Source organism: Stegostoma tigrinum, chromosome 39 (genome assembly GCF_030684315.1).
Source record: "Stegostoma tigrinum isolate sSteTig4 chromosome 39, sSteTig4.hap1, whole genome shotgun sequence".
NCBI classification, from domain to species: Eukaryota; Metazoa; Chordata; class Chondrichthyes; order Orectolobiformes; family Stegostomatidae; genus Stegostoma; species Stegostoma tigrinum.
Window position 1 is genome coordinate 15,964,258 of NC_081392.1, and position 25,274 is coordinate 15,989,531.

General features: G+C 53.7%; 1 protein-coding gene across 8 annotated transcripts in view; it reads right to left on the reverse strand.

Annotated features, from left to right (window-relative positions):
* Positions 1-25,274, reverse strand: part of sipa1l3 (signal-induced proliferation-associated 1 like 3) — a 276,754-nt gene that overhangs the window by 21,597 nt on the left and 229,883 nt on the right. For all 8 annotated transcript variants that reach the window (XM_048522386.2, XM_048522389.2, XM_048522383.2 and 5 more), the window contains one exon: positions 20,817-20,946. In XM_048522386.2, coding sequence (XP_048378343.1) covers positions 20,817-20,946 — 130 coding nt within the window. The remainder of the gene's footprint in view (positions 1-20,816; positions 20,947-25,274) is intronic.

A 25,274-nucleotide genomic window follows, 5' to 3' on the forward strand; every position in this document is an offset into this window, starting at 1 on the left:
CACACAGCGAGCCAGACACACACACACACAGCGACACACACACACAGCGAGCCAGACACACACACACACAGCGAGCCAGACACACACACACACAGCGAGCCAGACACACACACACACACACACAGAGCGAGCCAGACACACACACACACAGCGAGCCACACAGAGCGAGCCAGACACACACACACACACAGCGAGCCACACACACACACACACACAGCGAGCCACACACACACACACACACACACACACACAGCGAGCCACACACACAGACAGCCACACACACACACAGTGAGCCAGACACACACACACACACACACACACACACAGAGAGCCAGACACACACACACACAGCGAGCCAGACACACACACACACAGCGACACACACACACAGCGAGCCAGACACACACACACACAGCGAGCCAGACACACACACACACACAGCGAGCCAGACACACACACACACACACAGCGAGCCAGACACACACACACACACAGCGAGCCAGACACACACACACACACAGCGAGCCAGACACACACACACACACAGCGAGCCAGACACACACACACACACACACAGAGCGAGCCAGACACACACACACACACACACACACAGAGCGAGCCAGACACACACACACACAGCGAGCCACACAGAGCGAGCCAGACACACACACACACACAGCGAGCCAGACACATACACACACACAGCGAGCCACACACACACACACACACAGCGAGCCACACACACACACACACACAGCGAGCCACACACACACACACACACAGCGAGCCACACACACAGACAGCCACACACACACACAGTGAGCCAGACACACACACACACACACACACACAGAGAGCCAGGCACACACACACACAGCGAGCCAGACACACACACAGCGAGCCAGACACACACACACACACACACACACACACAGCGAGTCAGACACACACACACACAGCGAGCCAGACACACACACAGACACAGCGAGCCAGACACACACACACACACACACACACACACACAGCGAGCCAGACACACACAGCAAGCCAGACACACACACACACACACACCGCGAGCCAGACACACACACACAGCGAGCCAGACACACACACACACACAGCGAGCCAGACACACACACACACAGCGAGCCAGACACACACACACACAGCGAGCCAGACACACACACACACACAGCGAGCCAGACACACACACACACACAGCGAGCCAGACACACACACACACACCGCGAGCCAGACACACACACACAGCGAGCCAGACACACACACACACACAGCGAGCCAGACACACACACACACACAGCGAGCCAGACACACACACACACAGCGACACACACACACAGCGAGCCAGACACACACACACACAGCGAGCCAGACACACACACACACAGCGAGCCAGACACACACACACACACACACAGAGCGAGCCAGACACACACACACACAGCGAGCCACACAGAGCGAGCCAGACACACACACACACACACAGCGAGCCACACACACACACACACACACACACACAGCGAGCCACACACACACACACACACACAGCGAGCCACACACACACACAGTGAGCCAGACACACACACACACACACACACACACAGAGAGCCAGACACACACACACACAGCGAGCCAGACACACACACACACAGCGACACACACACACAGCGAGCCAGACACACACACACACAGCGAGCCAGACACACACACACACAGCGAGCCAGACACACACACACACAGCGAGCCAGACACACACACACACACAGCGAGCCAGACACACACAGCGAGCCAGACACACACACACACACACACAGAGAGCCAGACACACACACACACACAGCGAGCCAGACACACACACACACACACACAGAGCGAGCCAGACACACACACACACACACACACAGAGCGAGCCAGACACACACACACACAGCGAGCCACACAGAGCGAGCCAGACACACACACACACACAGCGAGCCAGACACATACACACACACAGCGAGCCACACACACACACACACACAGCGAGCCACACACACACACACACACAGCGAGCCACACACGCACACACACACAGCGAGCCACACACACAGACAGCCACACACACACACAGTGAGCCAGACACACACACACACACACACACACACAGAGAGCCAGACACACACACACACAGCGAGCCAGACACACACACACACAGCGAGCCAGACACACACACACACACACACACACAGCGAGTCAGACACACACACACACAGCGAGCCAGACACACACACAGACACAGCGAGCCAGACACACACACACACACACACACACACACACACACAGCGAGCCAGACACACACAGCGAGCCAGACACACACACACACACACACCGCGAGCCAGACACACACACACAGCGAGCCAGACACACACACACACACAGCGAGCCAGACACACACACACACAGCGAAACCAGACACACACACACACAGCGAGCCAGACACACACACACACACAGCGAGCCAGACACACACACACACACCGCGAGCCAGACACACACACACAGCGAGCCAGACACACACACACACACAGCGAGCCAGACACACACACACACACAGCGAGCCAGACACACACACACACACAGCGAGCCAGACACACACACACACACCGCGAGCCAGACACACACACACACACCGCGAGCCAGACACACACACACACACCGCGAGCCAGACACACACACAGCGAGCCAGACACACACACACACACACACACAGACAGCGAGCCAGACACACACACACACACACAGCGAGCCAGACACACACACACACACAGCGAGTCAGACACACACACACACAGCGAGCCAGACACACACACAGACACAGCGAGCCAGACACACACACACACACACACACACACACACAGCGAGCCAGACACACACACACAGCGAGCCAGACACACACAGCGAGCCAGACACACACACACACAGCGAGCCAGACACACACACACACACACACCGCGAGCCAGACACACACACACACACACACCGCGAGCCAGACACACACACACACACACACAGCGAGCCAGACACACACACACACACACACACACACACACAGCGAGCCAGACACACACACACAGCGAGCCAGACACACACACACACACCGCGAGCCAGACACACACACACACAGCGAGCCAGACACACACACACACACAGCGAGCCAGACACACACACACACACAGCGAGCCAGACACACACACACACACAGCGAGCCAGACACACACACACACACCGCGAGCCAGACACACACACACACACCGCGAGCCAGACACATACACACAGCGAGCCAGACACACACACACACACACACACAGCGAGCCAGACACACACACACACACAGCGAGCCAGACACACACACACACACAGCGAGTCAGACACACACACACACAGCGAGCCAGACACACACACAGACACAGCGAGCCAGACACACACACACACACACACACACACCGCGAGCCAGACACACACACACACACACACCGCGAGCCAGACACACACACACACACAGCGAGCCAGACACACACACACACACAGCGAGCCAGACACACACACACACACACACACACACACAGCGAGCCAGACACACACACACAGCGAGCCAGACACACACACACACACCGCGAGCCAGCCAGACACACACACACAGCGAGCCAGACACACACACACACACAGCGAGCCAGACACACACACACACACAGCGAGCCGGACACACACACACACACAGCGAGCCGGACACACACACACACACCGCGAGCCGGACACACACACACAGCGAGCCAGACACACACACACAGCGAGCCAGACACACACACACACACAGCGAGCCAGACACACACACACACACACAGCGAGCCAGACACACACACACACACAGCGAGCCAGACACACACACACACACAGCGAGCCAGACACACACACACACACAGCGAGCCAGACACACACACACACACAGCGAGCCAGACACACACACACACACACACCGCGAGCCAGACACACACACACAGCGAGCCAGACACACACACACACACACACACACAGCGAGCCAGACACACACACAGCGAGCCAGACACACACAGCGAGCCAGACACACACACACACAGCGAGCCAGACTCTCACACACACACCGCGAGCCAGACACACACACACAGCGAGCCAGACACACACACACACACAGCGAGCCAGACACACACACACACACAGCGAGCCAGACACACACAGCGAGCCAGACACACACACACACACACAGCGAGCCAGACACACACACACACACACACCGCGAGCCAGACACACACACACAGCGAGCCAGACACACACACACACACACACAGCGAGCCAGACACACACACACACACACAGCGAGCCAGACACACACAGCGAGCCAGACACACACACACACAGCGAGCCAGACACACACACACACACCGCGAGCCAGACACACACACACACACAGCGAGCCAGACACACACACACACACACAGCGAGCCAGACACACACACACACACAGCGAGCCAGACACACACACACAGCGAGCCAGACACACACACACAGCGAGCCAGACACACACACACAGCGAGCCAGACACACACACACACACACAGCGAGCCAGACACACACACACACACAGCGAGCCAGACACACACACAGCGAGCCAGACACACACACAGCGAGCCAGACACACACACACACACACAGCGAGCCAGACACACACACACACACACAGCGAGCCAGACACACACACACACACACAGCGAGCCAGACACACACACACACACACACACAGCGAGCCAGACACACACACACAGCGAGCCAGACACACACACACACACACAGCGAGCCAGACACACACACACACACACAGCGAGCCAGACACACACACACACACAGCGAGCCAGACACACACACACACACAGCGAGCCAGACACACACACACACACAGCGAGCCAGACACACACACACAGCGAGCCAGACACACACACACACACAGCGAGCCAGACACACACACACACACACACACCGCGAGCCAGACACACACACACAGCGAGCCAGACACACACACACACACACACAGCGAGCCAGACACACACACAGCGAGCCAGACACACACAGCGAGCCAGACACACACACACACAGCGAGCCAGACTCACACACACACACCGCGAGCCAGACACACACACACACACCGCGAGCCAGACACACACACACAGCGAGCCAGACACACACACACACACAGCGAGCCAGACACACACACACACACAGCGAGCCAGACACACACAGCGAGCCAGACACACACACACACACACAGCGAGCCAGACACACACACACACACACACCGCGAGCCAGACACACACACACAGCGAGCCAGACACACACACACACACACACAGCGAGCCAGACACACACACACACACACAGCGAGCCAGACACACACAGCGAGCCAGACACACACACACACAGCGAGCCAGACACACACACACACACCGCGAGCCAGACACACACACACACACAGCGAGCCAGACACACACACACACACAGCGAGCCAGACACACACACACACACAGCGAGCCAGACACACACACACACACCGCGAGCCGGACACACACACACAGCGAGCCAGACACACACACACAGCGAGCCAGACACACACACACAGCGAGCCAGACACACACACACACACACAGCGAGCCAGACACACACACACACACAGCGAGCCAGACACACACACAGCGAGCCAGACACACACACACACAGCGAGCCAGACACACACACACACACACAGCGAGCCAGACACACACACACACACACACACAGCGAGCCAGACACACACACACACAGCGAGCCAGACACACACACACACACAGCGAGCCAGACACACACACACACACACAGCGAGCCAGACACACACACACACAGCGAGCCAGACACACACACACACAGCGAGCCAGACACACACACACACAGCGAGCCAGACACACACACACACACAGCGAGCCAGACACACACACACACACAGCGAGCCAGACACACACACACACACAGCGAGCCAGACACACACACACAGCGAGCCAGACACACACACACACACACACAGCGAGCCAGACACACACACACACACACACAGCGAGCCAGACACACACACACACACACAGCGAGCCAGACACACACACACACACAGCGAGCCAGACACACACACACACACACAGCGAGCCAGACACACACACACACACAGCGAGCCAGACACACACACACACACACACAGCGAGCCAGACACACACACACACACAGCGAGCCAGACACACACACACACACAGCGAGCCACACACACACACACACACAGCGAGCCACACACACACACACACACACACAGCGAGCCACACACACAGACAGCCACACACACACACAGCGAGCCAGACACACACACACACACAGCGAGCCAGACACACACACACACACAGCGAGCCAGACACACACAGCGAGCCAGACACACACACACAGCGAGCCAGACACACACACACACCGCGAGCCAGACACACACACACAGCGAGCCAGACACACACACACACACACACAGCGAGCCAGACACACACACACACACACAGCGAGCCAGACACACACAGCGAGCCAGACACACACACACACAGCGAGCCAGACACACACACACACACCGCGAGCCAGACACACACACACACACAGCGAGCCAGACACACACACACACACCGCGAGCCGGACACACACACACAGCGAGCCAGACACACACACACAGCGAGCCAGACACACACACACAGCGAGCCAGACACACACACACACACACAGCGAGCCAGACACACACACACACACAGCGAGCCAGACACACACACACACACAGCGAGCCAGACACACACACAGCGAGCCAGACACACACACACACAGCGAGCCAGACACACACACACACACACAGCGAGCCAGACACACACACACACACACACACAGCGAGCCAGACACACACACACAGCGAGCCAGACACACACAAACACACAGCGAGCCAGACACACACACACACACACAGCGAGCCAGACACACACACACACACAGCGAGCCAGACACACACACACACACAGCGAGCCAGACACACACACACACACAGCGAGCCAGACACACACACACAGCGAGCCAGACACACACACACACACAGCGAGCCAGACACACACACACACACACACCGCGAGCCAGACACACACACACAGCGAGCCAGACACACACACACACACACACACAGCGAGCCAGACACACACACAGCGAGCCAGACACACACAGCGAGCCAGACACACACACACACAGCGAGCCAGACTCACACACACACACCGCGAGCCAGACACACACACACACACACCGCGAGCCAGACACACACACACAGCGAGCCAGACACACACACACACACAGCGAGCCAGACACACACACACACACAGCGAGCCAGACACACACAGCGAGCCAGACACACACACACACACACAGCGAGCCAGACACACACACACACCGCGAGCCAGACACACACACACAGCGAGCCAGACACACACACACACACACACAGCGAGCCAGACACACACACACACACACAGCGAGCCAGACACACACAGCGAGCCAGACACACACACACACAGCGAGCCAGACACACACACACACACCGCGAGCCAGACACACACACACACACACAGTGAGCCAGACACACACACACACACAGCGAGCCAGACACACACACACACACCGCGAGCCGGACACACACACACAGCGAGCCAGACACACACACACAGCGAGCCAGACACACACACACAGCGAGCCAGACACACACACACACACACAGCGAGCCAGACACACACACACACACAGCGAGCCAGACACACACACAGCGAGCCAGACACACACACACACAGCGAGCCAGACACACACACACACACACAGCGAGCCAGACACACACACACACACACACACAGCGAGCCAGACACACACACACACAGCGAGCCAGACACACACACACACACAGCGAGCCAGACACACACACACACACACAGCGAGCCAGACACACACACACACAGCGAGCCAGACACACACACACACAGCGAGCCAGACACACACACACACAGCGAGCCAGACACACACACACACACAGCGAGCCAGACACACACACACACACAGCGAGCCAGACACACACACACACACAGCGAGCCAGACACACACACACACACAGCGAGCCAGACACACACACACAGCGAGCCAGACACACACACACACACACAGCGAGCCAGACACACACACACACACACACAGCGAGCCAGACACACACACACACACACAGCGAGCCAGACACACACACACACACACAGCGAGCCAGACACACACACACACACAGCGAGCCAGACACACACACACACACAGCGAGCCAGACACACACACACACACACACCGCGAGCCAGACACACACACACACACAGCGAGCCAGACACACACACACACACAGCGAGCCAGACACACACACACACACACACACACACACAGCGAGCCAGACACACACACACAGCGAGCCAGACACACACACACACACCGCGAGCCAGCCAGACACACACACACAGCGAGCCAGACACACACACACACACAGCGAGCCAGACACACACACACACACAGCGAGCCGGACACACACACACACACAGCGAGCCGGACACACACACACACACCGCGAGCCGGACACACACACACAGCGAGCCAGACACACACACACAGCGAGCCAGACACACACACACACACAGCGAGCCAGACACACACACACACACACAGCGAGCCAGACACACACACACACACAGCGAGCCAGACACACACACACACACAGCGAGCCAGACACACACACACACACAGCGAGCCAGACACACACACACACACAGCGAGCCAGACACACACACACACACACACCGCGAGCCAGACACACACACACAGCGAGCCAGACACACACACACACACACACACACAGCGAGCCAGACACACACACAGCGAGCCAGACACACACAGCGAGCCAGACACACACACACACAGCGAGCCAGACTCTCACACACACACCGCGAGCCAGACACACACACACAGCGAGCCAGACACACACACACACACAGCGAGCCAGACACACACACACACACAGCGAGCCAGACACACACAGCGAGCCAGACACACACACACACACACAGCGAGCCAGACACACACACACACACACACCGCGAGCCAGACACACACACACAGCGAGCCAGACACACACACACACACACACAGCGAGCCAGACACACACACACACACACAGCGAGCCAGACACACACAGCGAGCCAGACACACACACACACAGCGAGCCAGACACACACACACACACCGCGAGCCAGACACACACACACACACAGCGAGCCAGACACACACACACACACACAGCGAGCCAGACACACACACACACACAGCGAGCCAGACACACACACACAGCGAGCCAGACACACACACACAGCGAGCCAGACACACACACACAGCGAGCCAGACACACACACACACACACAGCGAGCCAGACACACACACACACACAGCGAGCCAGACACACACACAGCGAGCCAGACACACACACAGCGAGCCAGACACACACACACACAGCGAGCCAGACACACACACACACACACAGCGAGCCAGACACACACACACACACACAGCGAGCCAGACACACACACACACACACACACAGCGAGCCAGACACACACACACAGCGAGCCAGACACACACACACACACAGCGAGCCAGACACACACACACACACACAGCGAGCCAGACACACACACACACACAGCGAGCCAGACACACACACACACACAGCGAGCCAGACACACACACACACACAGCGAGCCAGACACACACACACACACAGCGAGCCAGACACACACACACAGCGAGCCAGACACACACACACACACAGCGAGCCAGACACACACACACACACACACACCGCGAGCCAGACACACACACACAGCGAGCCAGACACACACACACACACACACAGCGAGCCAGACACACACACAGCGAGCCAGACACACACAGCGAGCCAGACACACACACACACAGCGAGCCAGACTCACACACACACACCGCGAGCCAGACACACACACACACACCGCGAGCCAGACACACACACACAGCGAGCCAGACACACACACACACACAGCGAGCCAGACACACACACACACACAGCGAGCCAGACACACACAGCGAGCCAGACACACACACACACACACAGCGAGCCAGACACACACACACACACACACCGCGAGCCAGACACACACACACAGCGAGCCAGACACACACACACACACACACAGCGAGCCAGACACACACACACACACACAGCGAGCCAGACACACACAGCGAGCCAGACACACACACACACAGCGAGCCAGACACACACACACACACCGCGAGCCAGACACACACACACACACAGCGAGCCAGACACACACACACACACAGCGAGCCAGACACACACACACACACAGCGAGCCAGACACACACACACACACCGCGAGCCGGACACACACACACAGCGAGCCAGACACACACACACAGCGAGCCAGACACACACACACAGCGAGCCAGACACACACACACACACACAGCGAGCCAGACACACACACACACACAGCGAGCCAGACACACACACAGCGAGCCAGACACACACACACACAGCGAGCCAGACACACACACACACACACAGCGAGCCAGACACACACACACACACACACACAGCGAGCCAGACACACACACACACAGCGAGCCAGACACACACACACACACAGCGAGCCAGACACACACACACACACACAGCGAGCCAGACACACACACACACACACAGCGAGCCAGACACACACACACACAGCGAGCCAGACACACACACACACAGCGAGCCAGACACACACACACACAGCGAGCCAGACACACACACACACACAGCGAGCCAGACACACACACACACACAGCGAGCCAGACACACACACACACACAGCGAGCCAGACACACACACACAGCGAGCCAGACACACACACACACACACACAGCGAGCCAGACACACACACACACACACACAGCGAGCCAGACACACACACACACACACAGCGAGCCAGACACACACACACACACAGCGAGCCAGACACACACACACACACACAGCGAGCCAGACACACACACACACACAGCGAGCCAGACACACACACACACACACACAGCGAGCCAGACACACACACACACACAGCGAGCCAGACACACACACACACACAGCGAGCCACACACACACACACACACACACAGCGAGCCACACACACACACACACACACACAGCGAGCCACACACACAGACAGCCACACACACACACAGCGAGCCAGACACACACACACACACAGCGAGCCAGACACACACACACACACAGCGAGCCAGACACACACAGCGAGCCAGACACACACACACAGCGAGCCAGACACACACACACACCGCGAGCCAGACACACACACACAGCGAGCCAGACACACACACACACACACACAGCGAGCCAGACACACACACACACACACAGCGAGCCAGACACACACAGCGAGCCAGACACACACACACACAGCGAGCCAGACACACACACACACACCGCGAGCCAGACACACACACACACACAGCGAGCCAGACACACACACACACACCGCGAGCCGGACACACACACACAGCGAGCCAGACACACACACACAGCGAGCCAGACACACACACACAGCGAGCCAGACACACACACACACACACAGCGAGCCAGACACACACACACACACAGCGAGCCAGACACACACACACACACAGCGAGCCAGACACACACACAGCGAGCCAGACACACACACACACAGCGAGCCAGACACACACACACACACACAGCGAGCCAGACACACACACACACACACACACAGCGAGCCAGACACACACACACAGCGAGCCAGACACACACAAACACACAGCGAGCCAGACACACACACACACACACAGCGAGCCAGACACACACACACACACAGCGAGCCAGACACACACACACACACAGCGAGCCAGACACACACACACACACAGCGAGCCAGACACACACACACAGCGAGCCAGACACACACACACACACAGCGAGCCAGACACACACACACACACACACCGCGAGCCAGACACACACACACAGCGAGCCAGACACACACACACAGCGAGCCAGACACACACACACACACACACACAGCGAGCCAGACACACACACAGCGAGCCAGACACACACAGCGAGCCAGACACACACACACACAGCGAGCCAGACTCACACACACACACCGCGAGCCAGACACACACACACACACACCGCGAGCCAGACACACACACACAGCGAGCCAGACACACACACACACACAGCGAGCCAGACACACACACACACACAGCGAGCCAGACACACACAGCGAGCCAGACACACACACACACACACAGCGAGCCAGACACACACACACACCGCGAGCCAGACACACACACACAGCGAGCCAGACACACACACACACACACACAGCGAGCCAGACACACACACACACACACAGCGAGCCAGACACACACAGCGAGCCAGACACACACACACACAGCGAGCCAGACACACACACACACACCGCGAGCCAGACACACACACACACACACAGTGAGCCAGACACACACACACACACAGCGAGCCAGACACACACACACACACCGCGAGCCGGACACACACACACAGCGAGCCAGACACACACACACAGCGAGCCAGACACACACACACAGCGAGCCAGACACACACACACACACACAGCGAGCCAGACACACACACACACACAGCGAGCCAGACACACACACAGCGAGCCAGACACACACACACACAGCGAGCCAGACACACACACACACACACAGCGAGCCAGACACACACACACACACACACACAGCGAGCCAGACACACACACACACAGCGAGCCAGACACACACACACACACAGCGAGCCAGACACACACACACACACACAGCGAGCCAGACACACACACACACAGCGAGCCAGACACACACACACACAGCGAGCCAGACACACACACACACAGCGAGCCAGACACACACACACACACAGCGAGCCAGACACACACACACACACAGCGAGCCAGACACACACACACACACAGCGAGCCAGACACACACACACACACAGCGAGCCAGACACACACACACAGCGAGCCAGACACACACACACACACACAGCGAGCCAGACACACACACACACACACACAGCGAGCCAGACACACACACACACACACAGCGAGCCAGACACACACACACACACACAGCGAGCCAGACACACACACACACACAGCGAGCCAGACACACACACACACACAGCGAGCCAGACACACACACACACACAGCGAGCCAGACACACACACACACACACACAGCGAGCCAGACACACACACACACACAGCGAGCCACACACACACACACACACAGCGAGCCACACACACACACACACACACACAGCGAGCCAGACACACACACACACACAGCGAGCCACACACACACACACACACAGCGAGCCACACACACACACACACACAGCGAGCCACACACACAGACAGCCACACACACACACAGTGAGCCAGACACACACACACACACACACACACACAGAGAGAGCCAGACACACACACACACAGCGAGCCAGACACACACACAGCGAGCCAGACACACACACACAGCGAGTCAGACACACACACACACAGCGAGCCAGACACACACACACACACACACACACACACACACACACACAGCGAGCCAGACACACACAGCGAGCCAGACACACACACACACACACACCGCGAGCCAGACACACACACACAGCGAGCCAGACACACACACACACACAGCGAGCCAGACACACACACACACAGCGAGCCAGACACACACACACACACAGCGAGCCAGACACACACACACACACAGCGAGCCAGACACACACACACACACCGCGAGCCAGACACACACACACAGCGAGCCAGACACACACACACAGCGAGCCAGACACACACACACACACAGCGAGCCAGACACACACACACACACAGCGAGCCAGACACACACACACACACAGCGAGCCAGACACACACACACACAGCGAGCCAGACACACACACACACACCGCGAGCCAGACACACACACCGCGAGCCAGACACACACACACAGCGAGCCAGACACACACACAGCGAGCCAGACACACACACACACACACACACACACACACACAGCGAGCCAGACACACACACACACACAGCGAGCCAGACACACACACACACACAGCGAGTCAGACACACACACACACAGCGAGCCAGACACACACACAGACACAGCGAGCCAGACACACACACACACACACACACACACACACACACAGCGAGCCAGACACACACACACAGCGAGCCAGACACACACAGCGAGCCAGACACACACACACACAGCGAGCCAGACACACACACACACACACACCGCGAGCCAGACACACACACACACACAGCGAGCCAGACACACACACACACACAGCGAGCCAGACACACACACACACACACACACACACAGCGAGCCAGACACACACACACAGCGAGCCAGACACACACACACAAACCGCGAGCCAGACACACACACACACACAGCGAGCCAGACACACACACACACACAGCGAGCCAGACACACACACACACACAGCGAGCCAGACACACACACACACACAGCGAGCCAGACACACACACACACACCGCGAGCCAGACACACACACACACACCGCGAGCCAGACACACACACACACACAGCGAGCCAGACACACACACACACACAGCGAGCCAGACACACACACACACCGCGAGCCAGACACACACACACACACCGCGAGCCAGACACACACACACAGCGAGCCAGACACACACACACACACACACACACAGCGAGCCAGACACACACACACACACAGCGAGCCAGACACACACACACACACAGCGAGTCAGACACACACACACACAGCGAGCCAGACACACACACAGACACAGCGAGCCAGACACACACACAAACACACACACACACACACAGCGAGCCAGACACACACACACAGCGAGCCAGACACACACAGCGAGCCAGACACACACACACACAGCGAGCCAGACACACACACACACACACACCGCGAGCCAGACACACACACACACACACACCGCGAGCCAGACACACACACACACACAGCGAGCCAGACACACACACACACACAGCGAGCCAGACACACACACACACACAGCGAGCCAGACACACACACACAGCGAGCCAGACACACACACACACACCGCGAGCCAGACACACACACACACACAGCGAGCCAGACACACACACACACACAGCGAGCCAGACACACACACACACACCGCGAGCCGGACACACACACACAGCGAGCCAGACACACACACACAGCGAGCCAGACACACACACACACACAGCGAGCCAGACACACACACACACACAGCGAGCCAGACACACACACACACATAGCGAGCCAGACACACACACACACACAGCGAGCCAGACACACACACACAGCGAGCCAGACACACACACACACACACCGCGAGCCAGACACACACACACAGCGAGCCAGACACACACACACACACACAGCGAGCCAGACACACACACAGCGAGCCAGACACACACACAGCGAGCCAGACACACACAGCGAGCCAGACACACACACACACAGCGAGCCAGACTCACACACACACACCGCGAGCCAGACACACACACACACACCGCGAGCCAGACACACACACACAGCGAGCCAGACACACACACACACACAGCGAGCCAGACACACACACACACACAGCGAGCCAGACACACACAGCGAGCCAGACACACACACACAGCGAGCCAGACACACACACACACACACACCGCGAGCCAGACACACACACACACAGCGAGCCAGACACACACACACACACACACAGCGAGCCAGACACACACACACACACACAGCGAGCCAGACACACACACACACACACAGCGAGCCAGACACACACAGCGAGCCAGACACACACACACACAGCGAGCCAGACACACACACACACACCGCGAGCCAGACACACACACACACACAGCGAGCCAGACACACACACACACACAGCGAGCCAGACACACACACACACACAGCGAGCCAGACACACACACACACACAGCGAGCCAGACACACACACACACACAGCGAGCCAGACACACACACAGCGAGCCAGACACACACACACACAGCGAGCCAGACACACACACACACACACAGCGAGCCAGACACACACACACACACACACAGCGAGCCAGACACACACACACACACACACAGCGAGCCAGACACACACACACACAGCGAGCCAGACACACACACACACACCGCGAGCCAGACACACACACACACACAGCGAGCCAGACACACACACACACACAGCGAGCCAGACACACACACACACACAGCGAGCCAGACACACACACACACACAGCGAGCCAGACACACACACACACACAGCGAGCCAGACACACACACACACACAGCGAGCCAGACACACACACACACACAGCGAGCCAGACACACACACAGCGAGCCAGACACACACACACACAGCGAGCCAGACACACACACACACACACAGCGAGCCAGACACACACACACACACACACAGCGAGCCAGACACACACACACACAGCGAGCCAGACACACACACACACACAGCGAGCCAGACACACACACACACACACACACAGCGAGCCAGACACACACACACACAGCGAGCCAGACACACACACACACAGCGAGCCAGACACACACACACACACAGCGAGCCAGACACACACACACACACAGCGAGCCAGACACACACACACACACAGCGAGCCAGACACACACACACACACAGCGAGCCAGACACACACACACACACACAGCGAGCCAGACACACACACACACACACACAGCGAGCCAGACACACACACACACACAGCGAGCCAGACACACACACACACACAGCGAGCCAGACACACACACACACACAGCGAGCCAGACACACACACACACACAGCGAGCCAGACACACACACACACACACACAGCGAGCCAGACACACACACACACACAGCGAGCCAGACACACACACACACAGCGAGCCAGACACACACACACACACACAGAGCGAGCCAGACACACACACACACACACAGCGAGCCAGACACACACACACACACACAGCGAGCCAGACACACACACACACACACACACACAGCGAGCCAGACACACACACACACAGCGAGCCAGACACACACACACACACACACAGCGAGCCAGACACACACACACACACACACACACACAGTGAGCCAGACACACACACACACACAGCGAGCCAGACACACACACACACACACAGCGAGCCAGATACACACACACACACACAGCGAGCCAGACACACACACACACACAGCGAGCCAGACACACACACACACACAGCGAGCCAGACACACACACACACACAGCGAGCCACACACACACACACACACAGCGAGCCAGACACACACACACACAGCGAGCCAGACACACAGCGAGCGAGACAACTGAGTGAGAAAACAAGAGGGGGAGGGGTAGGTGTTAAGAGGCTGAGGGAGGGAATTCCAAACTTCAGGGCCAGGCTGCAGAAAACAGGGCTGCTAATACTGTAGCATTTAAAATCGGTGACGCTCAATCGGCCAAAAATTAGTGAGAACTCCTGAGATTACAGGAGGATGCTGATAAAAGGGACAGAGGGCAATAGATGGAATTGAAAACAAGGACGAGAATTTTAAAATAAGGGTTAATTAAAATCATAGCTGTGAAAGATGGATAACAGCCACCTCAAAAGGAGCACTGAAGGCAATAAAAGGTAGACGTGGTTGTATTTTTAGATTGAGCAAAGTTACTTAAAAATGGAAGGTCAAGGGTGAACATTCAAAAAGTTCATGGCTAAAATGTAACGATTGTTCATTCATGTTTGGCGCAAAATTGCAAGGGGCAAGGCGGCCAAACCGTGACTCGAAAGAGAAATTAGATGGCAGTGGATCCGAGAGAGAGGCCTAATAATTGGCCAGAAATAAAAGCAAAACATCTGAGTGGTTTCAGCGTTTAGAATTCAAAAGAGAGGACAAAGGGATTGATTAAGAATGGGAAAACAGTACAAGAGTAAAAGCGAGCTTGCGAGGAACTTAAAAACTGACTTTAAAATGTTTCTATAGGGGCGAAGACAAAAAGACTGGTGAAGACAAAGTAGGTCTCTTGCTGTCAGAAAGGGTAATTTGTAATGACGAACAGAGTGGCTGATCAACTAAATACGTACTGTGATTTCTACATTCACAAACGAGGACGCAAAGAAGACACCAGAAATGTTGCAGAACACAGGGTTTTGTCAGAGTGAAGAATGGAGAGAGATCAGCATTAGGGAAATGGTGTTGGGAAGTTGATGGGATTGAAGGCTGATAAATCCTCAGGGTCTGATAATCTACATCCCAGAGTAGGAGCCCTAGAAAGTGGATGTTTTGGTGGTCACCTTGAGATTCTATCCACTCTGCAACAGGTCCTGCATATTGCAGGGTAATTAATGAAACCACTCTATTAAATAAAGGTGGGCAGAGAGGAAATTGCACATTATAGACCAGTCAATCGGGCAGTAGTGGGAAAAATGCTAGGATACATTATGAAGCATTTTATAGTAGAACACTGAAAACTGCGCAAAAATCTCACAGTCAGCATGGATTTATGAAAGGGAAATCGTGTTTGACAAATATATTGGAACTTCACAAAGATCTCACTAGTAGAGTTGATCAGAGGTGGGTGTGGTTTGTATAGACGTTGTTGACAGCCTCACAATGGATTAAAATGAAAGTGCACCGAGACAGATACAAAACTGGCTAGCAGGCAGGAATCAAGGGGTCTTCTCGTGAATGGCCGACAGCGACCAATAGGGTACCACAGGGATCAGAGCCAGGATCCCAGCTCTTTACAATATTTTGCTTTTCTTTATTCATTCACAGGATGAGGGCAATGATGGCTAAACAGCACTTATAGCCCATCCTTAATTACCCTGAGAGCAGTTAAAACTCAACCACATTGCTGTGGGTCTGGAGTCACATCTGGGCCAGACCAGGTAAGGATGGCAGTTTCCTTCCCTAAAGGGTATTAATGAACCAGATGGGTTTTTCCAACAATTGACAATTGATTCATGGTCATCATTAGACTCCTAATTCCAGATATTTATTGAATTCAAATTCCACTGTCTGCTGTGGTGGGATTCAAACCTGGGTGCCCAGAATGTTATCTGGATCTCTGGATTAACAGTCCAGCGATAATACACAAGGCCAATGCCTCCCCACTTCAGTTATGGCGAAGAAGCAGTGATACTTCACTGCAATTATACACGAGCTTGGTGAGATTACATCTTGACTCGTTTGTGCAGTGGAACAGGTATATTATATTATAGGCAGAATAGGTACAGACAAAGTGGAGCAAAGGTTTACCAGATTGTTTCCTGGGATGGCAGAACTGACTTAAGAGGAGAGTTTAGGATCATTCTCGCTGGAGCTCAGAAGGATGAGGGGACGGGATTGGGCGGGGGGGGATCTTATGAAATTCTAACAGCATTAGATAGGTTAGATGCAGCAACGTGCTTCCAATGACTGGGGAGTCCAGGGCCAAGGGTCAGACGCTACAGCTACAGGATTAGCCATTCAGGACAGAGAGGAGGTGGCAGTCAAACAATCCACAAAATATATTTGCTCTGATAAACTCCAATATGCCTGTCTAAACCACACCTTAATTAAAATTCCCATCTAGGTTAAATTCCTCTATGGCCTTGCCATGTTCATTCTCTGGAATGTCACCAACCTTACAGCCCTCCAATTTGCTGTCACCCTGATTCTGGTCTTTCGTGCTTCTTCACCTAGAGTGGAGAGCCTGTGGGACTTGCTATTACAGAAAGTAGTTGAGCCTGACATGTCAATTTCAAGTTCAAGGCGTTGGATACAGCATTTGGGGCTAAAAGGACCAAAAGAGGGGGTGAGGGGAAATGGGTGGAGAAGCCACAACAGATTGGATTGGATGATTGGAGGGTTGCACAGCGGCCCAGCGGTTAGCACTGCTGCCTCTTAGTGCCAGCAACCCGGGTTCATTGCCGGTCTTGGGTGACTGTCTGTCTGTGTGGAGTTTGCACATTCTCCCTGTGTCTGAGAGACTTTCCTCCGGTGCTCCGGTTTCCTCCCACACAGCAAAGATGTGGAGGGTGGGTGGATTGGCCATGCTAAATTGCCCGAAGTGTTCAGGGATGTTTAGGTTAGTTGGGTTCAACAAGGGAAATGCAGATCTCAGGGAATGGGTCTGGGTGGGGTGTTCTGAGGGGCGAGGCGGACTTGTTGAGCCAAATGGCCTATTTCCACACTGTAGGGATTCTACGATTCTACAATCACAGTGAACACTGGAGTATTGGCCTACTCCTGCTCTCATGTTTCTGCTTCCATGTTTATATCATATGAAGCAGTGAGGTAGCACAAAAAACAAAGCTGCCCTTTCACACCTTGATCCAGGATTTTATACAAAGAATATCTGGAGATCACAAGAATAAAAAAAAATACCTCAAAATATGTGGCACTCGGGGGGAGGACTGTCGCTCCAGGGTATTGTGCATATGTATAGTGTAAGTTGGTCCAACTTCTGATCCAACAGACGCATCATTCAGCGAGAACAGGGAAACCGCTCTCTGGACTGGTGAATAAAAAGAGAAACAGAATTATCACTGGCAAATCTTGTTGGGGGAACCTCTTCTGGTTCATGCTGCCTTCGAGTCTCAGCGCGGAACATTCTGCTGTCGATTAGCAACCAAGGGTTCAAACTCTACTCCAGAGGCTTGAAGTCATCTGGGCCAACATCCCCAGTGCAGCACACAGAAAGGGGTATTGTACCGTAAGAGTTTAATTTTTCATCCAAAAAAACTGACATGTATCTTCAAGTTGCAAGAACAATTTCTAAAGGCATTACTCTAAGGGTATGTTCTCCAGGTGTCCTGACCATCAGTTATTCTGAACATGTGTCATTACTATACAGGTCACTTGGTGAATTATCTCACTACTGTGTGTGGGACCTTAATGCAGCTGGGCAGCTGCTTTAACCTACATTATAACAGTGGCCACATTTCAAAACCATCCCAAAGATGAACATCTATGCAGCATCTTTAACACAAAAAGCATCTCAAGGTGCTTCACATAGACCTTAACGAAAAAAATTTCACACCAGGCCAGGTAAGGACATGTTACGAGAGATAAGCCAAAGCCTTGGTCAAATGTAGACTTTGAAAGGAATGGGTGGAGGCGCTTAGGGAAGGAATTCCAGCGCTCGGGGCCCAGGCAGCTGAAGGTATGGTCACCAACATTGGTACTAATTAATCATCAGGATGCATAAAAGAGGCCGTAATCAGAAGAGTGCAGCAATTTGGCAGACTGGAGCGTTTGAGGTAGGGACTAGAAGCAGCAAGGTCCTAGGGGAATTTAACAAGGATAAGAATTTTAAATCAAGATATTGCTTAGACAGGTGGTTTGGACTTTGATTGATCCTTTCCAGAGTGAGTATCTTTTTTGGACTGTTTGTCTCTTTGTCCACCACCTGTCCCCGGACCCCGATGTATTTAGTGATGAGCTCAAAATGGCACACAAAACACAAGCGCAAATCCTCAAGGAAACATCTGGCAACTGAATGTGGGTTTTCAACAAGTCAAGCGCTGCAGACATTTATTAGAAACAGCTGCTCCACAATGCAAGGCTAGACACAGAGTGGTGACAATTTAAGAGCACTCCCCCGTGGGAACAATCAAATGAATGGGAAAATCGTCATCGCTGGTCAAAGCCAGGCTAAGGTGGGGGAAGGGTTAGAAAGCAATAACAAAACATAATTGAACAAAGAAAATCAATATTAGGGTAACACTATGAATAAAACCTTTGCACAAAGCTAATTTAGTTTCCTTTATCCAGTGAAACAAACTACATGAAAAATGTTCCCTTTGAAGGCAGAAAGATAACCAACAGCCAATTACAGCTTTCTGAAATCTTAGATTTTTGACAGAATGAAACCACAGTCTTATCACCTAGACTGTCTACCACTATGTCATCCTGCATTTATAAAGGGCTATTATTCCTGCAATAAAAGAAAGGCAGTTCTTATGTGGCATTATTGTGTGGAAATGCAGTCAGAACCATAGCATAGTACAGTGCAGAAGGTGGCTATTTTGCCAATTGAGTCTGTGTCAGTTGGGTCAAAGAGCAATTCAGTTAGTTATGTTTGGCCCATAGCCCATAAACTTTAATGACTATTAATCCAAAACCTTTTACTACCAAACTTGTTTCCAACATGTCATTGACATGTTCCAAATCTCAACCACTAGCTGCTTAAAATACTTTATTTCATGTCGTCTCTGGGTCTTTTGCTAATCACCTTAAAATGCTGTTTCAGAGATAGTAGAAACTGCAGATGTTGGAGAATCTGATATAACAAGGTGTAGAGCTTTCTGAAGAAGGGGCTAGGCCCAAAACGTCAGCCTTCCTGCTCCTCTGATGCTGCTTGCCTGCTGTGTTCATTCAGCTCTACACCTTGTTATCTTAAAATGTTTTCCTGGTTATCAATCCTTCAGCCTCTAGTAACAGCTTTACCATAACATGTGCAGCATCAAAACAAATCCTTCAGTTCAAACAGTACTCATGCCAGTGAACATACCAGATGCCAGTGTGAATCCTCCACTTCAGCCTCCTCCTCCCTTTCCTCATCATTTAAACTTCTGTTTCGTCTCTCCTCACATGTTTATCAAGCCCCCTGTTAAATACAATTACTGGGCATTTTTGGGCTGAACGGCCTGCTTCTTTGTCATATTTGCTTCCTAAAACGTCACCACTTCCTGCGGTAGCACATTCCATATTCTCACCACTCCTGGGGTAAAGAAGTTTCTTGCCAATTTCTTAGTGATTACTTTCCATTGGACGGCCTTTAGCTATGTTCATTCCTACCAACAGAAAGTATTCACTCTGTAAAACATGTGGTCAATTGCGCTCTGAACGTGTCATAATTTAGACATTTTTATCAAATCTCAAGAGCAACCCCACCTCCTCTGATCTAACCATAACTTAATCCCTCACCTCTGGAACTGTTCTAGTTAAATACAGTGTAACACAGGTTGGAATGGGCAAACTGAGACATGCATCTGAAATAGGAGCCTTCATCATTCAAGACAGAAAGGAATTAGGAGGGAATTATGACCCATTGTAGCATCTAGTTAATCAATACTTTTTAACATGGCTAATTATGCTCTGCTCTGCACATCTTTGGCTGTAAGCTTTGACAGCCTCTAGGAACTGAAATACTTTAGAGAAAATGGAGGAGGGAGCTGATCCAACTATTTGAAAATGCCAAAAAGGAATAGATGATGATGACGATAAAATTAGGCAGGTGAACCAGATGACCCCAAATTAAAAGGCCTTGAAAGAAAGACCAGAGGAAATTTCTCCAAAACAAAACACTGTTGGTTGAGCATCTGACTAGGAGAGTGTAGGGAAAGATTAACAAGTATCATGATTACAGAGAGATGTACACACAAAGAAAACAAAATACTGGCTAGTTATGATGGTTCCTGAGATAATGGCAAACAGTTAATGTTACAGTATAAAAAGTAACTGGACCACAATAGATAGTAAGATAATGGAGGGATAAGGATATGTAAATGAGGAGCACTGCTCATGTATTTGGGTCAATCTTGAATATCTTCCATCCTAGGAACCCTGCCCCCCCCACCCCCCACTGCCTTTTTAACCACACCCCCCCCCGCAACCTCCTTCAATCAGTTCCTAAAGTACTGCAGTGGGCTTAGCTGGGCTGGCCAATTTAGTTTGTCTTGAGGGGTGGTGTGCACAACAGCTCATCACTGACTGGTAAAATTGCACTTTTTCTTAAGAGGTGACACAGGAACTAAATGAAGTACAGAGGGGACTGTCCATGGGAATAATGGGTACAAAGCCCACACTTTTAGCACACTGAATTCAGTTTCCGTCTTACTAAAATTTTTCAGCTAATGATTATCTACAAACAAGTCTCCCTCTGGTCCCGAAAGAGCAGCCGATAAAGACATTAAAAGCTTCACTCAGAGGTGCTGTGTTTCTGCCGCTTTGGACTTTGACAGAATCCATTTACATTGCTGCCAATATCTGATGCTTAATCCTCCTACTGACCTCGAGCTCCTTTCACTATGGATTGGGCATTGAGTTACTCCGGTAGATAATATTTGCTGCTATTATTGATTGAGTGCTGCTGAAAATCAATCCTGAGAGAATTGATATCAGTCTACATACAGCAATGCTGAGACCCACCTCAGTATCAATCCAACGGGTCTCAGCACTGTTGGTTCGCCAGCGGGGATACATTTAGATTTTGTTTCACACAACTTCAAGTCGCAGGACATTCAGTTCAGAGCAGTTGATGTGATGCCACTATAGTATTACATTGTGTCACATTCTTAGACTAGACTCAGGTGACGCTCTCCCAGAGGTTTCAGGTTATCCTGCACTCCCTAGTTTCACAATAGTGATATTATCCTTGACTTCTCTTCACACAGACACAGGCTTTCAAGAAGCACAGTGCGCGTGCACACGTGACTCAGTTCTTTGTCCATAAACACACAAAACAAGGAACTACAGGGAAAGGGATTTAAACCTTGCGAGGATTCACAGAACATAGAACAATACAGCGCTAGAACAATACAGCGCAGAACAGTCCTTTTGGCCCTCAATGTTGCACCAAAGTGTGAACTAATCTAAGCCCCTCCCCATACACTATCCCATCATTATCCACATGCTTATCCAAGGACTGTTTAAATGTCCCTAACGTGGCTGAGTTAATTACATAGAACATAGAACAGTACAGCACAGAACAGGCCCTTCAGCCCACAATGTTGTGCCGACCATTGATCCTCATGTATGCACCCTCAAATTTCTGTGACCATATGCATATCCAGCAGTCTCTTAAATGACCCCAATGGCCTTGCTTCCACAACTGCTGCT